Source organism: Pleurodeles waltl, chromosome 3_1 (genome assembly GCF_031143425.1).
Source record: "Pleurodeles waltl isolate 20211129_DDA chromosome 3_1, aPleWal1.hap1.20221129, whole genome shotgun sequence".
NCBI lineage: Eukaryota > Metazoa > Chordata > Amphibia > Caudata > Salamandridae > Pleurodeles > Pleurodeles waltl.
Genome location: NC_090440.1, coordinates 675,031,264 through 675,052,083, shown reverse-complemented (window position 1 = coordinate 675,052,083; position 20,820 = coordinate 675,031,264). Strand labels below are relative to the sequence as shown.

At 41.1% G+C, this 20,820-nt stretch overlaps 1 protein-coding gene across 5 annotated transcripts in view; it reads left to right on the top strand.

Moving 5' to 3' along the window:
- Positions 1–16,152, top strand: part of TMEM216 (transmembrane protein 216) — a 60,984-nt gene extending 44,832 nt beyond the window's left edge. For all 5 annotated transcript variants that reach the window (XM_069223261.1, XM_069223259.1, XM_069223257.1 and 2 more), the window contains 2 exons: positions 12,790–12,991; positions 13,348–16,152. In XM_069223261.1, coding sequence (XP_069079362.1) covers positions 12,790–12,991; positions 13,348–13,363 — 218 coding nt within the window. In that variant the 3' untranslated portion in view covers positions 13,364–16,152. The remainder of the gene's footprint in view (positions 1–12,789; positions 12,992–13,347) is intronic.
- The last annotated feature ends 4,668 nt before the right edge of the window (positions 16,153–20,820 follow it).

Below are 20,820 nucleotides of genomic sequence, written 5' to 3'. Positions count from 1 at the left end.
CCTGTGGCTTTGGCAGTAATCTGTACTGACATGGTGTCAGTCACCATATTCCCAGTGCTTGTTGCACAACTAGGCCCTGTTCTGGAAACATTAACATTGAATAAAGGACCTGCAACTCCCATGCCCCTATGTGCAACCTTAGGAACCCCCTTGGTCTATTAGTCGCTTAAGCGAGGTTTCTATACTCTTGAGTAAACCACAAACAGGATCAAGTAATTTGACCAGAGCTGCTTCAACGACCTTGATAAGCACAGAGTGTATTGAATATTCTCCCTGATTTAGGATTGGTGCATTTGTTAGCAAAGACGCTACTCCACAGCCCCTGCTCGAATGGAGCTGCATTAGTCACTGATAAAGGTTCTGTTACAGAACTGTCATGTAGTCTTCTGGTGGCCAGTCAACTGTTACCTTTTTCCCTTAAGTGCAGGGTACCACATCCTTTTGACACGATCATTTTGGGTAATACTACTGTCAGTAACTGAATTCCCACTGAACACACAAAGGTTAGAAGCATCCTTTGCTGATTCATTAATTAAAGCACAATGTGGAGAGGCAGAGCCCTGTGTGGTACCAATAGGCACATCCAAGAGTGCTTTGTTGTTGCTCTCAACCTCTCTGTCACACACTGTAGTGTTCAGAGCACCCATAGCATTTTTAAGAAAACTGGTTATGGAAGCTCTAGGCGTGATCCTTGGATGGTAGTGATAATGTTGCAGATTTCCTCTTACCCATGACGCATGGGCCATTAAGCTCTGAAAGTGTCCCGACAAAGTCACAACATGAGGTGAAAGGCCAAGAGGGGTGGTCCAGCTCAGCCTCGGATGACCCCGAACAGGAGCAGAGGGGTCCGGTCTTGGCCCCGCACATGCTTGTTGATTAACTCCCCCACCTCCTGGCATGTGGGGACCTGGGTGTTGTTGTCCGACAGCGGGCCCTGTGGCTGGGAATAAAGCACCCGCATGGTGCATTGTTTTCCGTCGCCCCTCCCGTTTCCTGGAATGTGGGGACCTGGGCGCGGTATTCTGGCAGGGGGCTAAGGTTCATTCTCCATTTGTGTCCAGTTGTTTGCAGTGACGTTTCATCAGTCCGAGTTCCTCTGGGTACCAAGTGGCCTGGGGTCTGGATCTTGTTGTATTGCTATGTTTCAAGGTGGGGGGAGGGCAGGGAGTTGACACAGGGAATGATCCAGTTGTTGACATTTTTGATGGCTTTGAGAAGGCTGTTGCTGTGTTTGTGTTGGTGGATGTTTAGAGTGGTGTTCCAGACCTTGTCAGTGATGCTGTTCCAGTTTTGGCTGGCTGGTCTGGCGGCGGTACGTGTGCCTTGGACTGGGATGGGGATGCTGAACCTGTGGGTGATGTTCACATATAACCAGTTTAGACAAGCCATTTCCTGTCCTGTATCCCTCTTATGCAGGAGAGGTTGATATACAGTACAAATGTTGTTTATTTAATCAACGCCTATTATTTTCTCGACAAGATGCTAAACAGTTGAATAACTGTCTAACATCAGTAAAATGCAGGTACTGCAATTGATTTGGTTGTGATACTTTGGTTCCTTAGCACTGAGAAAGAGGGAGTGGTGCTTCATTTATACTGTTAGCTCCGTGTACATAAATACAAAAGTAATAGAATAAAATCGCGAAAGGTACAAGTCACTACTAAGGTTAATGGTGAAATATACTTTACATGTAGGGTTTAGAATAGATGAAGGAATAAAAGAAATGGGTGGGGTTCTGGTTCTCACGGTTAAAAAGAAAGGCTAAATACAATTACGTATGGAGGACAGAAGCAGTAGAGATAAGAGGCCTGATTACAACTTTTGCAGAGGGGGTTAATCCGTCCCAAATGTGACAAATAGCCCGCCCACCGTATTAAGAGTTCCATAGGATATAATGGACTCGTAATACGGCAGGCGGGATATCCGTCATATTTGGGACGGATTAACCCCCTCCGCCAAAGTTGTAATCAGGCCCAAAGTAAGGTTCAGTTATGAAGAAAAAGAAATTCAGAGATTAAGTTGGGAATTATTTAGAAAATGCTCTGAGGTTCTGTTAAAAATAAAAATGAAAAAAATTATAGTTGTGAGAGATTAATCCCTCGAGATTAATTTTGAAGTGTTTAATGACCCTGAACAAAAAAAACATGCAACTGTTGTAAGGCTATAGTCACAACACTACTAATTTGCAGCATGATGTCAAGTGCTCTTCATTGCTTTTAAATTGAAAACAAGTATTGGTAAAGCCAACTAGTCAGGCTTTGGCCACCAGCTTTCTTGGCAGTATTCTGTTTTGTTCTGGTTTTTGCAAAACTTTATTTTTTGGGGAAGCTGCTGTTCGCTCCTAAATCTATAAAAAATAACAATTGGCAAAAAACAAGCAAGATGGGGTACATCACAAGTGCCAGCATTTTTCCTAGTGCAGTATAAGAAAACTGGGGAAGAATGGCAGAGCGACAGACCCATTCCTGTAATGGACGAGCCCCTGCACTAAGAGCCCAGAGAAACAGTTCAGATACTGTAGTTTAGCAATCACATTTTCTGCAGACATGCTGTCTTCCGCAAGCTGGCTGTGACAGTAGTAGTGGCTCAGTGTGGCCCTTAGTAAATAGAGCTTGCATCCAACAAGGAGACTGTTATATATCCCGCAAGATCCTTGTAATCTCCTACAGAGGTCTCTTCTTAATATTAGTAGAAAGGATACCAGCCACCAAGGCTTGAGCTGCTGCTGCCTGCCCTTTCATCCTACTTACCAGAATTTGAATGCTACATCAGAAGCCAACAGCAAATGGAGGAAAAAGCAATAAGCCATAACATAGCCCCTGCAAACTCAGTTTCCCTAGTCTACTTTGGCCAGAGCTGCTGCCCATGCGAGCCACATGTAGAGGGGACCTAACACCATTTGTCTCCCATCATAATGTGTTGCCACTTTCAAGAAACCCAGGCTGTTAGTTGTCTTGAGATTGTTAAGATTCACACACACCCACGCTGTTGCAGCAGTTTGGCGGACGAGACTCAATTTCTACTGTGGGAGACTATTTTTTCCCAAGCATGACGTTATTTTACCTTTCAGTTGTGTAAGTGTTCTAACCTTTTGCTAAATATGCCAATACACTTCAGTCCGGGTTTATCTAGTATGGGAATCAGGGATTCAAACACACGGCTAAAAGATCAAATATTGTCAGACTCGGGTAAAAAAAAAAATGTACATTTGTTCTCTGTCCTGCTGCCCTCTATGTCATTTATTTGGAGTAGTAGTGGTGGCTGGAAGGTCAGGAGTTCGAGGTGCGCCAGCTGGACTCATTATTCCATTCTCCTGATTGCACTTACAGTGAATATCATAGATAGAAGTTGTCTTTTTATAGGATATGAACAAGCAATCGCTCTCTCTCTTTCTCATGCTATATATATATATGTGTGTGTATATGTGTATATATATATATATATATATATATATTTATTGATTTAAAAAGATCTGATTTCATTATATGTTATGTATAGTAATGGTATGGCTTGGTGAACTTGTCAATGACAACATTTACGTTTTGAACTAAAAAACACAGAAATTCGCCAGTTATAGTTAGCAGCACTAACTAGAACTTGCCTGTCTGCCATGCACTCCATAGAACATGCCACAAGTGATGTCATATGTGAGGTCATAAGCAGTGCTGCTAACTATCACTGGTGAATTTCTGTGTTTTTAGTTCAAAACGTTAATGTTGTCATTGACAAATTCACCCAACTATAACATTACTTTAACCATTGTTTTTGTCCAGTGATTATTTTTTTTAAAACATAAATTAATAGTTAATTACCATTTGTAAAAGCCACCCTCATGTCGCGCATCGCTCGGAAGGTGTTGGCTGCAGGGTCTGGCCTGCAGCCAACTCCCCCCCCCCCCCCCTCAATACAGCTAACCACACACTGTGTACGGCCGTGCGTAGTAGGTGATTGTCCATAAGGGCCTTGCCCTGGGGACCCCATCCCCCAGGGCCGTTTGTTTTTTTAATTAAAGGGGATGAGGGTGTGCCCTGAGCCTCTTCAGACCCTGGGGACCCTATCCCCCAGGGCCGTGTATTTTTTTTAAAGGGGAGGCGGGCTACACTGTCCCCACCCCTAGCCATTATCGGCCGCAGGGACCCCTCCTCCCCCAAAGCTTGTCATTATTTTAAGGGGGAGGGGATGCGCCTGGCCCCTTTTCTTGATTTCAGCCCCAGAGACCCCATCTCCTGGGACGTAGCATCATTTGGAAGGGGGTGGGTGGCACGTAGCCCACCTCCCAAGGCCTATTTTGGCCCTGGGGATCCCATCACTCGGGCCCAGTGTAATTTTGAGAAGGAAGGAGGCACATGTAGCCCCTCTTCCCTGGGCTGATTTCGACCCCTTCCATTGGGGCCTGGCAGCATTCTTAGAGGGAGGGAACCGTCGGCTCCCCACATACAGCAAGAGTCGGCATTGCTCCCACTTGCAGGGAGCAGCTAACAATGCTTCAATAATACATTGTTTCACAGCTCTGTAAGCTGACCTGGAACTTATGAATGTCCTTTAAAAGCAAAGACATAGAAGTATTACACACGAAAGTAGCAAAAATATTGATAGGCAGATAAAGAGATGTGTTCTAATTGCTAACTGGACAAATTGTGAACCTGCTGTTCGTGAAGGTTTTTTAAGTTGCTGGCCCACAATGCACGATTTACATTCAGACTACTGACAAATGCTGTGACCTGAGTTCAAACTCCATCATTATCTATTTTACCAAAATTGTGCTACAAACTGCTCCTCCCCCTTAGCCTCGTGCTAGGTATACACTCAAATGTATATGAATAAAAATATGCCCTTTTGGTACATCCTCCTCTTTGTAAGTTTGTATAAAAAAAAAATGGCTTCATTTTGGATGCAGTAAGTGCACAGCATAATGGTTTGATAGGTGCTTAAAGAAGTGCAGCATGTTTGGGGGTTTTGCTTTTCCTTTGCAGCACATACCAATATACTTTTTGTGGGGCTCGGGCAATGAGGATCCCCATAGGAAAGTCAAAATATTAACAAAGCTGAAAGCCCGAGAGACAGCTTCCTATCCCTTCACAAACACACAGAAGCGGTTAGTTATATACTCAGTCTGCCTGACTCGGTGAATTGTTGGTGAAAGAACAAAAATCATGTCTCATTAAATCTCTTTGAATCTTACATTTATGTGTACTTCATGCTGAGCCCATGTCTGATTCTGTCGACAAAAAAGGTGACTTTCCGAAATGAAATAACTTTGAAAACGTTTTTAGCTTTGACATCCAGTGCATTTGTGCTTATTTTCAAACAATATTGGAATGTGTGTATGTATGTATCATGTTATGCTGTGATATGCTGGTTAGTGGGCTTTGAGAGTAATGTGCCTGCTGATCGAATGTGTGTACAATGAAGGCCCCAAACTCCAGTCTCATCGGGTTGAATCAGTCATTCATGCGCCCGAGGTCCATTAATGAGTGCCGCTGCCAGATGTATGGCTGCCTCCACCCCAGGCCTATTGGCCTATGGGAGGCAGAGGACTGTGGGGATATATTCATATGTATCTGACTCACATCTCCCATTAGGAGCACTGTTGAATAAAAGATGGACTAGAAAATTAATTGGTGACATGTAAAACAATGCTATTTCCCTCATGTTCAAAAGCCTTCTCTGGGTGCCCAACTGAACGAGCTAGGATCTGGTTGACAATCCTTTGATTCTCCTGGTACCAGATTAGGGCATTTCAACATAGAGAAATACGAACGAGGTGTCGGAGAGATGAAGATGGCCTAACACCTGCCATCTTTAAAACTAGGAAACAAGGTTCTAGTCCCGGCTTCAGCTCAACATCCTCTGATTCTTGGCTAATCACTTAATCTCATTGTGCTTAATCTCCCTGTGCCTAATGCCTTTGGGCCACGCTTCCAAAGTGCAAAAAACAAAAACAATCTACTCAGGCGCTGCTCCTCATGTCTTTAACATGTCCTCGGGCACTGCTTCTCATGACTTTAAACTGCCATGGTTGCTGAGCACTCTAAATGCCAGTAAGAGTCCAGTAGCATTGTCGGCAAAGCTGCTGTACAAAGAATTAATATAAAAAATAGGAAAAATTAAATAAAAATAAGAAGCTCATATTAGGCAACTAGTCACTGGCATAATTAATCATTAGAAAATAGGTTAGTCCCTTGTTTTATGGGTCTCCAAATTTTCAAATTCAAATTGAGTATTGAAGTCCTTAGGTCATCATTTTCTTGTATAATAATAATCAGTTGATCTTGTGGTTTTTGATGGTCTTGAAATTGAAAATTGCATGGCGTTACAAAAAATACCCAGCCAACATGTTTTTCTCCCCATGCGGTGTGTACGCCTGGGGTTTTTTCAAGGTTGCTTATGCATTCCAGTAGAACTCACAAGAAAACATTCAAAGCACATACAATAACCAATAACATAAGAAGCATTCAGGGCATTCATTGTACCCAACAAATGATACATTTTGGGAATAGCCAATAAACAAAAAACATAAACAAACAACAAGAAAACAAACAGTAAAAACAGACATAGAAATAGATAACAAAAATATGTCGGTAAAGATATTACAATGCTTTGTTTTTACTTAATAATCTGTATATGGGTCCCATATAAGAATAATGATGTTTAGCACATGAAACACCGTATAGATATCACACTACCATTTTAGGGAAACAGTGCATATGTGCTGGTGTGCATGCAGAAGATTAGCTCAAGTCATGCCTAATTTTGTATTCTATCATTGTTCATAATACTAAAGAAAACAATATATATATATATATATAGCAATTTCAGAAATGGGGACACCAGTGCCACTCAGGTAGAGGATAATAGGGCAACAAGCTAAATATTTATATAGCATACTGCTCAAAGAGTTTAAAATTTGTGCCTGCCAAAGAGGTATTACAGATTCAAATCTTCAAATCCGGTTTACGGGAGAAGAATGGTAAAAATAATATTAGAATAATTATAAGTTTCCCATACCATGCTAAAAAGGACAGGGGTGTGGAATTTTATAAAATATCTACTTGTCCACGGGACAGGTTGCTTCTTAAATCTAAGATAATCGAGAGCCCACATTAAGAGAAACAAAGTTATGATAATGTGTCAAATTGTATTCAAGCAATGATTTGTTGAATCCGCATGTTCAATTCAAAAGCATTTATTGATCCTTGGTACGGAAATTGTTTTGGAAATATATGAAGAGAACAGCCGACATGTGTTTCGCCCCATGTGGTGTGTTTACCTGGGGCCTTTTCAAGGCTGCAAATGATAAATCGGGAATCAGATCAAAGTAATAATGCTATCGGAATTAGATAGGTATAGAATATTAGTAAAGACCCAACAGAAAATTCTTCCATTGGTGCACTGTGAAAATTGTGCTAGAGGGAAAGTAGAAAGGTGTTAAGTAATAATCATATCCAAGTTGTAGTCCCATAATCTAACCGAAAAGTAAGGAAGGGTGAGTGGATGAAGAAATCATGACGATTAATATTTGAGAGTATAAATACTCAAGCTGGTGTCATTAGTAGGAAAGTAAAAATAAAAGAAAAAGTCTTAAAAGAGATTCAGGATTCAAAGTGAGAGTGCATTGTGAAACATTAGGTAACTAATCGATTAATAGTTTTTAATGATCATCAAACATTGGAAATATGTGCTGATAGTTATGGTAAAAAAAATATCATACCATATACGTTGTTGTTCAAAAAGAGATCATTTCTAAATAGACTTGGTCTGGGTAGGAACAAAAGGTTGAATAAATACATTGTTGTGCATTTACCTAAATATTAATGAGATATAGATGAAATATACACAAGGTATACTAATGAGTGGAACAAGCTCTAAGAAAAGAAAATTGCAGATGCTTTTTTAGTGTAAGTCACAGATTATATTCGAGCTAATCAGATAGAGGCATGCATACGTATACAAATAGATATACAGGTTCTCCATTAAGTATTCATAATATTGTTGGTCCAACAGTGTGAGATATTCAATATCCAATGTTTACATAACTGTTCAGAGTAGAAAGGCAACAGGTGTAGTTCAACATGAGAAGTCAAGTACATATCCAGAAATCCAATGGGTCATTCCCCACCTAATTGAACGAGTACATATAACTCGGATGGACTTTTTTGGTGGCAAGTAATATATGGAGGGGAATATAATCTATAAAAGAGAAGAAAGAGGGGAAAACTTGCCAGGTCTATCGTTATTGCCCGTGAAAGGCAATATCTATTTATACAATAGTGAGAGTTGTATAAATCGTAACCCTTTCCTCAAGTGACTAGATTACATGAAAATAGCATTTCCAAGAAGGTCCACAGGAGCGACTTTATGGGTGTAAGTGATATTATAGGATGTCGTCCCTTACATTATTATAAAGGGTAAAATCCTCGACTCAATAATGAGGTCGAGATCGCAGTGTTATAGACGGGCGCCATGTTGGGAATGCCAAAGATGCCTTGGTGGATTCTACTGCTATTTATATGGTAGGACTGTGGAGAAATGTAGTCCTATTTTTATTTTTATGTCATGTTAAAAGAAATAGCAACTTGCCAAGTCCCTCATCTCTTTTGGGTTTTGATGCAGATGAGAACATCAACAAATACGGATTTGAAAAGTATTTAAGATTTTTCACTCTGTGAAAACCCATTTGTGGATATTCATCATTGCTATGTGGATTGTTCATCAGTAGGTACCAATATTTTTTGAGAACCTTTCAAATGTAGTGATGACCATTGTGAAAGTCAATCAGAAATCGTGTATTAGCTCATGTCTTTTTGTCTTCTCAATTTCATTTACTCATGTTTGGTGATGTTTCCTGTGATATCCTCTCTGTTCCAGTCAATCTAACACAGTTCTTTTGATTTTATACAATAGAGATCATCTTCAGTACAATTTCTCCTTATATGCCTTAAGTTCCCCTTTTGGGATGTTCTTAATTGTATTTTGGGGATGACAGCTGTCTGCTTTTAAAATGGAATTAGCAGCAGTGGGTTTTCTGTATTATTTAGTGTATAGCCTTTCTTCTTTGATGTAAATGGTGATATCAAAAAAGTCAATCTCCGTAATAGATATGTTCAATCTAGAATGAATGTTCCAATTGTTAATGTTAATTTCCGGTAGGTATTGTCAGTAGTATTTTCGGTTCCTCGCCATATACAAAGAGTATCATTAATGTAAGGATCCCAGAAGGATTATGTGAGGTGTATCTTTGGCAAATTTGTTGTCCCATAGCCAGAATTTCTCTACCACTCCAATAAGATACAGGCGTATGGGGATGAAATTTGGGCCCCATCCCTGTCTCTTTGGTCTGAAGATAGTAATCAGAATTGAAAGTGAAGTGAAGACATGGTTAGTAAGGCAGAAGTGAAGCATTTCTAAGATCATTTGATTAGATTCCAAGAAATGGACTGGCTTAGTTGCTAGTGTCTTTCGTATCGCATTGATGCCATCACTATATCTAATTGAAGTGTATAGGCTAATGATGTCTGTGGTTGCCAGAACATGTTCATCTTCCCATTAAATTTTGCCGAAGTTTTGTAATATGTCCTTCATATCCTGGATGTAGGAGGGAAGATTTTTCATGAATGATTTCAGGTAATGGTCAATATATTCCCTTACAAGGGAACAAATAGAATTATTACCAGCTGTAATTGGTCTCCCAGGTGGTGGGAAAACATTTTAATGTACCTTGGGTAACAGATACAGTGCAGCCTTCATTGGATTTTCAATCTATAAGTAGTTTTGTTCTTCCAAAGTTAGTAGGTTCATGTTGTACCATACATCCAGCTTCGCTTTGAGTTTTAATTTTATTTCTTTTGTAGGGCTTTCATTTAGTTTCCTGTGCAGTCTTTGTTGTCTTGTTGCTTCTGAAATGTAATCACCAGGGTGCTTCCATTGCCCCCTTTATTAGGTTCTTCCATCAATAGACCTCGTTTTTTTTGGGTGTTTTCAGGGCTGCTTGTTTCTGAACACCTACATTTCTAGGGGAAATTGTTTTCTTTTTTTGATATTTCTCATGTTCCTTTTCTAGGTCTTGAGATACTGCGGTATGAAATAGATCTGTTGTATTTCCTGCTGGTGATTGAGGACAGAAAACTGATTTTTGGGGTCACAGTATTGCTCCAGGATATGTTGTATCAGTTCCCAGATCCTGGGCTAGCATGAGGGAAGAAGATTGTGGATCGTCGGATGTTGAAGAGAGTAGTAATCAATTGTTTTTCTTCTAAGTCATGAAAATGGATGGTAATGTACTAGTAAGGATTGGTCTTTTTTGATGCAGTTTTGGGTTTATTATTATAGTTTTAAAAAAAATTAGTTTTAACCTTCTGGAAAATTTAAATAAGTTGATCCGAGTTCTAGTGAAGTCCCAAAATGTCATAAGGCAAAATGATAGGCCTTTGTTGATGACCTCCCCTTGGTATTTGGTTATATTGGTATTGGAAAGATTTACCATCGGTTAGTTTGATTCTTGGTTTCTGTTTCCTGTTTTCGCCTTGCTCATGTAGTTACTCCTGGAGTCGGTGTCAGTGGTGGTGTGTTCTTAGGAACCTCTCTTTTGGTTCTGGTATGGGGGTTGTTTTGATTCTGTATACTGAGTCGGTGTCTTAAAACTTCTTGGAAAAAATTAACACCTACCTTGGAGGTTGAAGCTACTCTTCTGATCCCTGGTTAGTCCACATCAGAGCTGGTTGCTGATTCTGATGGACGACAGTCCTGTTGTGATGTCACAGAGATCCTAGAGATTTTGTAGTAGCGTTTGGTAGAAGTATTGACTCGTCACAGCTGATAGTCTAATTGGGCCTGCCAGAATTTTCTGTTTTAATTCTAATCAGATTGTTTTCATATTCATCAATTAATTTGTTTAGGATCTCATAATTTTTATTGGTTATGTCACCCCCAATTTATGTCTTCTATTCTTTTAATAAGATCCTCAACTTCAGTTTTCTATTTTTCACATTCTTCCTACGCAATATCTGTTTATTGTTGTATCATATTTTTTAATTCTTCTCTAAGACTTGTTTCTCATTTCAAGATTTGTTCTGGTTTTGTAATCTACGGGAGGGAAAATTAGAATTCGTAGGCCTCTCGGTGTTCAATCTGCTTCTAGGCATAGTTTAAGGGAGGCTTCTTCTCATCATTTGGTGATTTCCTTTTTTAGTGCTTTCCCCAAACCTTGAAAAGTTGCTTTGCTGATAATAGATTAAGTTTAGCCTGGCCTGATATCCCAATAGCTGCAGAATTGAACATTTCTTGTATTCTGGTATTACAACGTTCTCTGCAATTTGCCATTTGTATAATGGAATTATAAAGACCACATTGTGCGTAGAGTAACTGTAGACAAGCTTATTAAGTAGTAGCCTAGGAGTGCGGGGGAGGGGTGAAACATGTTGGCTAGGAAAGTTTTGTAACACTGTGTAATATTTAAATTTAAAGGTCATCAAGGACCACAAGATCAATTACTTATTATACAAGAAAATGATGACTTATGGACTTCAGTATTCATTTTGAATTTGACATTTTGGAGACCTGTAATACAAGGGACTAGCCTATTTTCTAATTATTAATTGCACAGTGGATTTAAGGGGTATAGTCCATCAATAGGTTGGCACACTTTTTAACATAAAATTTAGCCCTTTCCAAGTTTGTGGAGACCCCCTGGACTATTACCCATATGCACCTAGGCTATGACTACTTTGCTCCTTGATGTGCACATTGTGCACATGCAAAATGCCGTTATTCAAGTGAGCTCAGCTGAGTGGGCTGCCACTGTGGCCAATACTGTATGCCGTGGTAGTAGGTGGATAATAACATTTTACTGCAGACCAATGGATGAAGAAACCTAACAGAAAGCCCCTGTATCTGTAAACATATATATCGTTTTAGCAAAAACAAAAGGTCCTGGCTAACACCAGACCTAAAAAGAACCCTCCATACCCATACTACGGGACCAACTCCTCTTTACTGACACAGAGCGCAGCTGGAAGTTAACCTCTTCTGTGTCATCAATATATAGAGTAGAGATCTGCTGTTTTGCCTTTGTATGCTATGGAGGTAAACCCATTGTAGCTGTCAAAAGGTAAAAAAAAAAAAAAAAGTCCATTCCCCTCCAAAAAGGATGAAAACAGATGACTCTAAAGGAAAAACAACATTCACATCATCTCACTAGTCACATTTGATCTCATCAGATGAGAACAGGACCTTTGGGAATCTACTGCAAGTCTTGTAGCCCATCATTGCTAAAAGGAAGGACATTCACCTTCTTAATTTTGGTAAAGGCAACAAAGGGGGTCATCACGTGAAAGCTCAATAAAATAGTTTGCTACATCAGAGAAAATTGAAAACTTATCTCACAGGATGGAGTCCCATGATATGTTGTGCATTATACAAGAGGCTGTTGTCCGTGCACCATGAAAAGGGGTCTATGATAATTTTAAACAGCTGTAGCTTCCTTATAGTGCCCATAAACCATTTTACGGTGAATTTTCTAATTAAACCTGCATCCTTACAGAGTTTTGTTTGATGATGCTCTATTCAACATAAATTTGTTTGTTTGTTAGTGTCAAATTTGATTGTGTAATATGACACACTGGCATTCAGAATAAATGCCTTTACATGGGTCCGAAAATTGATTTGCTGATAATGTACTCATCTACTATTTTTCTTCTCTTCTCCTCCCCATCTATATCTTCTACTTGTTGCGTATGGGCCATACTTTATACTTTCTGTGTTACAAGATGCTCTCCTCTTTGCATGATACAGGCTCAAAAGGAAACTTGACTCAGAGAAAACTACCTGTAGTCATCAGTGTGAGTCTGACGTTCCCAGCTGCCATGATGGCTTTGTACTACCTGCTCCTGCAGACCTACGTGTTACGTCTTGAAGCAGTAATGAACGTCATCCTCTTGATCTTCTATGCTCTAGAAGTCCTGCTAGACATTGTGGCGCTCGTCTCCTTCTCCAGGTAATGGTATGCCTGTATTCTGGGGTCTGGTGAGGGGAACAAAACTTCTCTCAAAATGTGAACATCCTTAAAGACTTACATGATTGAAGGGGCATTGAGAAGAGTTAATGCCAGATCCACAGATCACTAATAGAAACAACAGTAAATGCATCACAGAGACCTGAAGATATATGGTCAGGGCCACCTTTCCTTATGTGATCTCTTATCTGCAGTGCTTACCGGGAGTGAATATAGATGTACCTGTATGTCTCTGGGGTTGACTCGCCACATAAATGGGGGGTACGGGGAGGGAGGTAAATGGGGATAATGAGGCATTTGTCCTTTGGCTCTTACCCAGACTCCATCTCTTTTCACAGGCTGGAAACATACTGATGCTGTTGTCATAGATGAAGGACACCTGAGACTTTGTCACCCTACTGCACCAGAGGTTTTGAGATCCTCATTGATAAGCAGACAGAAGCAGCTGTGCACAGCAGATGGCTGCTCCTCACAATGCTTTGCGGTGAATGTGCACATTCCTTGCTCATGGCACCCGTGGTTGGGGCTGTGCTCCACTTGTATTCAAGGAGTGCCTTCGTGATACAGAGGAGGTGCTTGCTCCAGCAGAGAGCAGAAGTTCATTATCTGTGCAGTGTGACTGTGTGAGTTTGTCACGTGTGGCCCTGTGTGTACTTGTGTGTTTCCTTGATAGTCAGTATATGCCAACACTATTGTTATTCTTGTGTAGCTCCCTGAAATGATGATTTCTGTGGCTCTTTAGGTGTTTAGTGTGTGGTTATTTGCCTTCAACAGTAGAAATTCATTGTCCTAAGGAAGAGTTTGTTTTGGAAGAATATCAGAGTAGGATGCGGCTCACCCAGGACTCTCAGCATGAGCCTCCCACAAGAAAGTCAGCATCTGTAAACAAGTATCCCCCCATATAGGCTCAAAAGCTCTAGAAGGTGTGTCCTCTCACAAGTCCAACTTCAAAAGCAGATCTACCTCTGATAGGATAACATTAGCACTCCTTCATCCTCCAACCACAGTCCAACTGGTGATACATGATTTAGTTGGTCGCAGACTAGTCTAACTTCAGTTGTGGCCGCTGGGTCTTCATTCACTCCTGCATAGACATCTTCATGGATGGTACTGCTAAGAGAGTTGATGTGTTTGTTAGAAAAAAACATTTTCTTTGGTTACATCAACTGGACGGGATGGTTTCATGAAAATCATGTTGTGGAGAATGTGACTTAGTCAACCTTAATACAACGTGGTAGCTAAAATATATTTCTGGTATGGCTCCTTTGGATGAATTTCTGTGAGTTAATCCTCAAATCAGAGTGCCAGCAATGTGGTATGAGGGAGGACAGTATTTGGAAAAGATCACTATTCTGTTTCATAGAGCAATTTGTGGACTGTGAGAAATGCCATTCATGTTGGATTCCACCTGTAGAACATCAGAACAAAGGGGATGGGCAGAGCGATTCTTTCCACAAACAAAGAAAGCCAATACATGGTAGTGATAGATGACGGAGACATACTAAATATTGCAGACACAAGATACCTCTTTTATGTAGCCCAAGAGTATTGGGCTTTCCACTTGTTACATAGTGGTATGCAATTGGTGATGATTTTGTATACTTTTCAATTGTGCAGAGAAAATCTCTGCCTTTGGATAAAAGTTCTGCTATTAGTAAGAAAGAACTAGTGCAGGTCACTTGAGAAAAGATTACAAATTTCCAGCAAACATATGTTCATTCCAACATTGCAGAAACTCATTGCTCGTGGATAGCTACATGAAAACAAAGTATTAATAGTGATTTGGGTGTGTATTGATGTTCAGCATTGTAGCTAAGAATTATTTATCTTCCTGTCTTTTGTTGGAACCACTTTGTTGCTTATAGGTAAGAAAACATCTGTAAAGAAAGCACATCTGTGAGACCAAAACAAAAACAGCCCAGTCTAGGAGTTTGTGTGGGATATTTTCACACTTCCTTCTGCACTCAAGAGCACACATCCTCCACAATATAGGGTTCAGTACAAGAGGTGTGATTATTTGGTATTTCCTAAGACCAGGTCTCACCTCTTAGGTCATATGTGTTGTGGGGAGTGGGTAGGCAAGAGTATGCAGATAATATATCCCAAACACTATAGGTCTTTGAAGGCTAGTTTGGCCAGCTTGAATCTGGCATGGGAGATTATAGAACTGTAAATCAAGCAGGATAGAATTTACACTCCTGGAGCAAGTGATTTGCCACAGCATTTGAGATTCTGCATCTTCAGCAGCTGGAGCTTTCTTGTGGGGCCTTAGTGTGAGCTCTATCTGAAGGGTTTTTCCATTGTCCAGATGTGAAGCATATTGGTGCAGGTATCACGCTGCCAAGATTGGAGACGATCCCCTATGTGTTCTCAGATAGAAACATCTCAGTACAGCCATTAGTGCAGGTACTATGTCTCATAAAATAAAAACAAATAAAGAAAAGGGTCCGGTCCAAACATCTTTGTCGTAAGTGAACAAGAATAGATTTGTGTTAGAAATCGGAAATATGCCTCTTTTCAAATATACATGAAACCTTCTCTTGATGTACAAGATACATCAAAGACTTATCTTAAGGAAGTTCCTGTTTTGCCTACATTATGCTCTTGAAACGTTTACCTAGGTGGTAAGTGGAATTTGTACATGAAAGATGCAGGGGCGGTTTCTCCATAGAGGCGTTGGGGCGTTGACCCCCCTACTGCGAACCCCTACACCTGAAATGAGCAAATTATTGTCCCCTAAATACTTCCCCCGTACTGCTGTTCATTTTTTCTGCATTAGGGGCAGGGCTCCAGTGCTCTCTCTCCTGTATCGATAGTGACTACCAGGAGCAGCTGAGGCAGTACTAACTGAACTGTGCTTGTCAGATTGACTGGTGTTTGTGCTGTGGTCAGCCTAACATGCGCAGTTCAGGCTTTTAAAAGAAATAAACTAGAGTTTGAACAGCAAGGTACATCCACATGTGGTTCCGCTGGGGCATTGTGCTTGGCTGACCCAGCCAATTCTGGCACTCCTTTAATGCTGTTTACTATTGCAAGCAGCATAAAAGCAGTGCTTGGTGCTTACTTCCTGTGTGACCAGCAGGCACATATTTACAAGGAGGCAGTACGACACAGTAGAATTGAACACTCATGGGTTTGCAGTAGAATGTGCCCTAATCACCTCTGCATTGCAGAATGGAATTCGTTATGCATATGTGATTAGGGCACATTCTATTTGTAAAACGGTTACCGTCCGTTTTAAGCATTTCTAACTTCTTGCAAAAATCACCAGTCACCACTGGAAAGATGCTCGACCTTTCACAGCTTCAGTAAAGAAGAGCTCCTTGGGATTCTGTCAAAAACTGGTTGCAGCCTATTTCAGTGCGGCACCCTACACAAAGACTCGCACAGAAATAGCTTGAGAGCATCCTCACATTATGTATGGCTTTTCCTATGGCATGAAAACTGAGGCTTCACATACTAGCATGGGGTTAGTTTAAACACACTAGCTGATAAAATAGATAAATTGGCCAAGACTGAGGGTCAGACTGACTTTGTTATGTTCCCCTGTGCAACCTGTGTACAAGGTGATAAGGAATTATATGGGAACAGAGATCTCAAGTACACATCACAAATGGCAGTTCTGTTTCTCAGCTCTAAAAGTGTCTCCAGCCAAGATTCCTTTGCCCAAGGGTCCCACAAATTTAGACCAGTAACCCAGGAGATTAAGTTATGCAGTTTAGGAATTGGTGTTGAAGTGCATTTAATACTGCATCTAATATTTCTATTAATTGCAAACAAATGCATGTCAGGCCAATGCGGTGCTTTTTTTTTTTACATGAGGGAAAAGTGCTACTGCTGAGCTTTTCAGGAATGTGTTACTAGTGGTGATGTGCAAAGCCTCTATGGATTCATTTGCTGAGTGTTGTCATGTGACCTGTGACTCCATAACTGATATCCAAATTAGCAAGGAACCTTTACAAAGCTTTGTTATGCAGTAGGCACTGCACTACCCCACTAGTTCTCTGGCTCTACTGCTTTAGAAGTTGATTCAAGTGGGTACACTACTCCTTTTGAATTAAAAGAGATGGCTGATGAAACTTGTCTTTTGGAAGCTGTAAGTCTGAACTTCTGAGAAACCAGCATTAAATTGTCATTGTACCCTACCTCCTCCACATGGCACATACGGGTACATTTCATTATCCTTATACTATGATCTTACCAATTTTGTAAAAGAAGAAAAGGGGAGGTAGGAACAGTTGTGGATATTCTTCTAGGTGACAAAATGAAAAAGGAAATAGCATTCATTTTTAATGCTTGTACTCCTATGGAGGAAATGAATAACATTTTTAAAATGATAATCTGATGATTTGTTTGGTATCCCACAAGATGCTGGTGAGATGTTTCAAATAATGTGCCCAAGGTAGCATTTCAAGGATAGTTTAACCAATCCATGTTTTGGTGGTGCTGATTCTTTTAGAGGGGGGGAATGTGTGTCTGTCCTAGTTGCTTCCCCACTGATTGAAGATAATTTAGTTGCATTGATTTGTTGTTCTTGTGAGGATAGGTAACCTCCAGCTGTTGCTGTGCTTGTAATGAGAGTGATTTTCCTGGTTTTACTGAGTGGAAATTTGTTTTTATATCACATAAACGTCTTCAAACGTAAAGGTTGTTCTCCTGGCTTGCTAGCTGAGTGGAGTGCCTGAAATGGTGGTGGATGAAGGTAGCCTTGGTTTGAGGAGTGCTGTAGGTGATGGTGCTTTTTCATTCTGCCTGCTGAATCCAGGAGGCTAAGGAGATGTTTGTCTTTAGGTTGTCTGGCTGCAAGTGGATTGGACATCTTTCCAGGTTGTGTGAAATCCGTAAGATCTTGAAAAATTCTCTTTGCAATAATGTATCTCTGAAGGGGTGCAGATTCTTCCCTAAGTTCATAGGGACCTCAAACAATATGTATACAGTGTTTTGTGATTTTCAATTGTATCATGTTAATTCCCCAATCACCAGCTTTCAAAAATGGAATTTTGAAATATTTATAATAAATCTTTATTTTCCATAACAAAAGTTGTTTTGATTGAACACTTCTTCAACATACTTTGTGAAATTCTCTGTGGTTCTGGACTCCCCTACACCTCTGTGTGTAGGGCCTATTGCCTGGTTTTCAACTTGGGTAATAACAGACTCTTAATAAATCATGTTTGCTGACAACATTCTGTTGACCCAGCATGAATCTGCACGTCCCCTTTGAGCCCTCACAAAAGAGTTTCAGAAATATAAGGGATCTTGGGGTTCAGAGTGCATATGGATACATTCTAACTAATTGATCTTCCCACGGATTCCTCGCCTTCTGAATACTTCTTCCAGACTTCAGTATGGTCTTCAAAGCATTTTTCTCCCAGCAAGGACTCTACAGCACCACCAGGTGAATCCAAGTAACTCCAGCCATGACTTGTCCTCCGGACATGACATCCTCAGAGTATCTTAGGTGCTGCCTGCCTGCTAGTGTCAATTTTTGTTTATTGGTGTCTTGTTGATGCTGTTTTTAGTACTCTCAACAGTTCTTCTTAAAAATATATTTTTGGTAGAGGTTGCTGCAAGATGACGTCCCTTTGGATCCCACAATGAATGTTTGTGGTGTCTGAGGCTGGGACCCGACACTATAGCATGCGGCTGTTGAACCTGCATGTGCCTGAAAACCATTAGTGAGTGGGAGGAAACCTATTATTGACTAAGGCCCACAGGGGGACTCTCAAGTGAACTCCCATCCCAAAAGGAAAGTCACCCTCGAGGGAACATTCTCCTGAGACATTCTCCCACAAAAAACACAAAAAGTGCCATAGGAAGCAGAAGTCTTTTTCCACCTTAAAGAAGTGGTCCCATTCTTGTCACTGTACGGTGTCTCAACACTGTTACCCAATGCCTGACACTTCCTCAATGCCAGGTGTCCTAAAACTCACTCCCTGACCCCCACTAAAAAAAGGTTATGATTGATGTTTTGGGGTTTTTAACCTGTCACTACACAGGCAAAGACCTTCCAGGTAGAGATTATGGATCTTTTGAAAACAATTGTGCATGCTTCTTCAAATTATGCGAGGCCCTTGCTTCTGTTTAATGAGTCTCCCCAAGACCCAATAATGGGGGCCTGGGAGAAAGAGTTCTCATACCTGTAGTCCACAAGCAGATCACCAGGCACCATAGGCCTGCTCTGGGTAGCTTGCTCTTTTTTCCCCTTCCACCTGTCACTGAAGAGTGTGGTGGTTCAAACATCATCTTCATAGCAGAATGGGCTATAGCAGTGGTGCCTCTGGAAGAGAGGGGATGAAAGATTTTACTCCCTTAACTTCTTGGTCCCCAAGATGGACAGGGACCTAAAGTCTAGCCTAGATATCTGCCTTCGGATCCTGTTCAACCATCAGGAAAATTTCAAAGTGGTGTTCCTGAGCCAGATCTTATTGGTTGGTGTCCCTGGACTTCCAGGATGCCTGATTCTATCTTCCAATTCTCTATGCCCTCCGGCGGAATTTGAGATTCATGATTTTCAGTTTGATTCTTCACTTTTGTACTAGCAATAGTCTCACATTTTTACAAAGATGCTGGCAGCTGCAGAGGCTTTGCTTATGGTTAGAAGACCATGTGTTCCTTTACTTGGATAACTAACTGCTGAAGGCGGAGCCCCAACTTTGGTCCATGAACATCTCCAGGCACCCGCTCTTTTCCCCAACCTAAGCATTATCATCGATATTCAGAAGTCGCACCACACTGCCACACAGAGGCAGCCCTTTATTGGGGCATGGTCAACGCAGCTTATGAAGGGCTTTCTTTCTTCTCAGAGGATCGTGGCGTTTTAGGTGGTTTTTCTAACTTGTCTGACTCCAGCTCAGATCCAGGTCTGCTGGGCCTTATGGCCTTGTGCAACCTGTTAGTGCCTTGAGCGTATTGATGGATAAGAGTTTCTCAGTGGTCTCTGATGAAGTAGTGGCTGCAGCCCCAATTAAATATCTTGCCTGTGGTGAGGATATTGCAGTTGGAGCATCAGGATCTGCTCTAGTTGTTGAACCCTCCATCCTTCTGAAGGGTGGCCCAGTCAGCCCTTCTCAGGCACTGGCTGTTGTGGCAATGGTTGTCTCCTCACTGAGCTGTTCATCTATACAATAGTATAGGGCCTTTGGTTAGAGATGGGTCTGTACATAAATGTACTTGAGCGTCAGGTGGTCCCTTTTGCCCTGAAGGCTTTTCTCCCTGCCATTTCAGGGGGAAACTTCCATACTCTGTCAGACATCACAAGCATCCATTATATCACAGGGTAGTGTGGGGTCTTAGATCATATATTGGGAGGCAATTTGTCTGTGGAGATGGCGGCAGCCCTTCAAGTCTTCCAAGTAGTGGCTTATCTCACAGGCCTTCCTCATTATGAAAGTGGATACCCTCCTTCATCTTATTGGAGGACTGTGAGTGGGAGCTACACACCCGGGTGATGGAGATGATCATCTCCACATTGGGTATCTCTTTGACATGGCCTGGGGTAGAAAGTGCCCTCATTTTTTCCCATACACTGCCTACCGGATGATTTCATGGGTGATATCTTCATGTTCAGCTGGTCACAGGCTCTGCTGTACGCTTCCCCACAGATACCCACTTCTGTTCAAATCTCTGTCCAAAGTGTGGGCAGATGAGGAACAATTTATTGTGATTTCTCCAAACTGGGCAAGGAGAATATGGTACTTTAAGCTTTTTTTGCACTCATAATGTGGCCACCTCTTCCCCTCCAACATAGAGCAGACCTGCTCTTGCAGCAGGATGGTCATGTCCTCCTCACTAATCCCCAGTCACTGCAG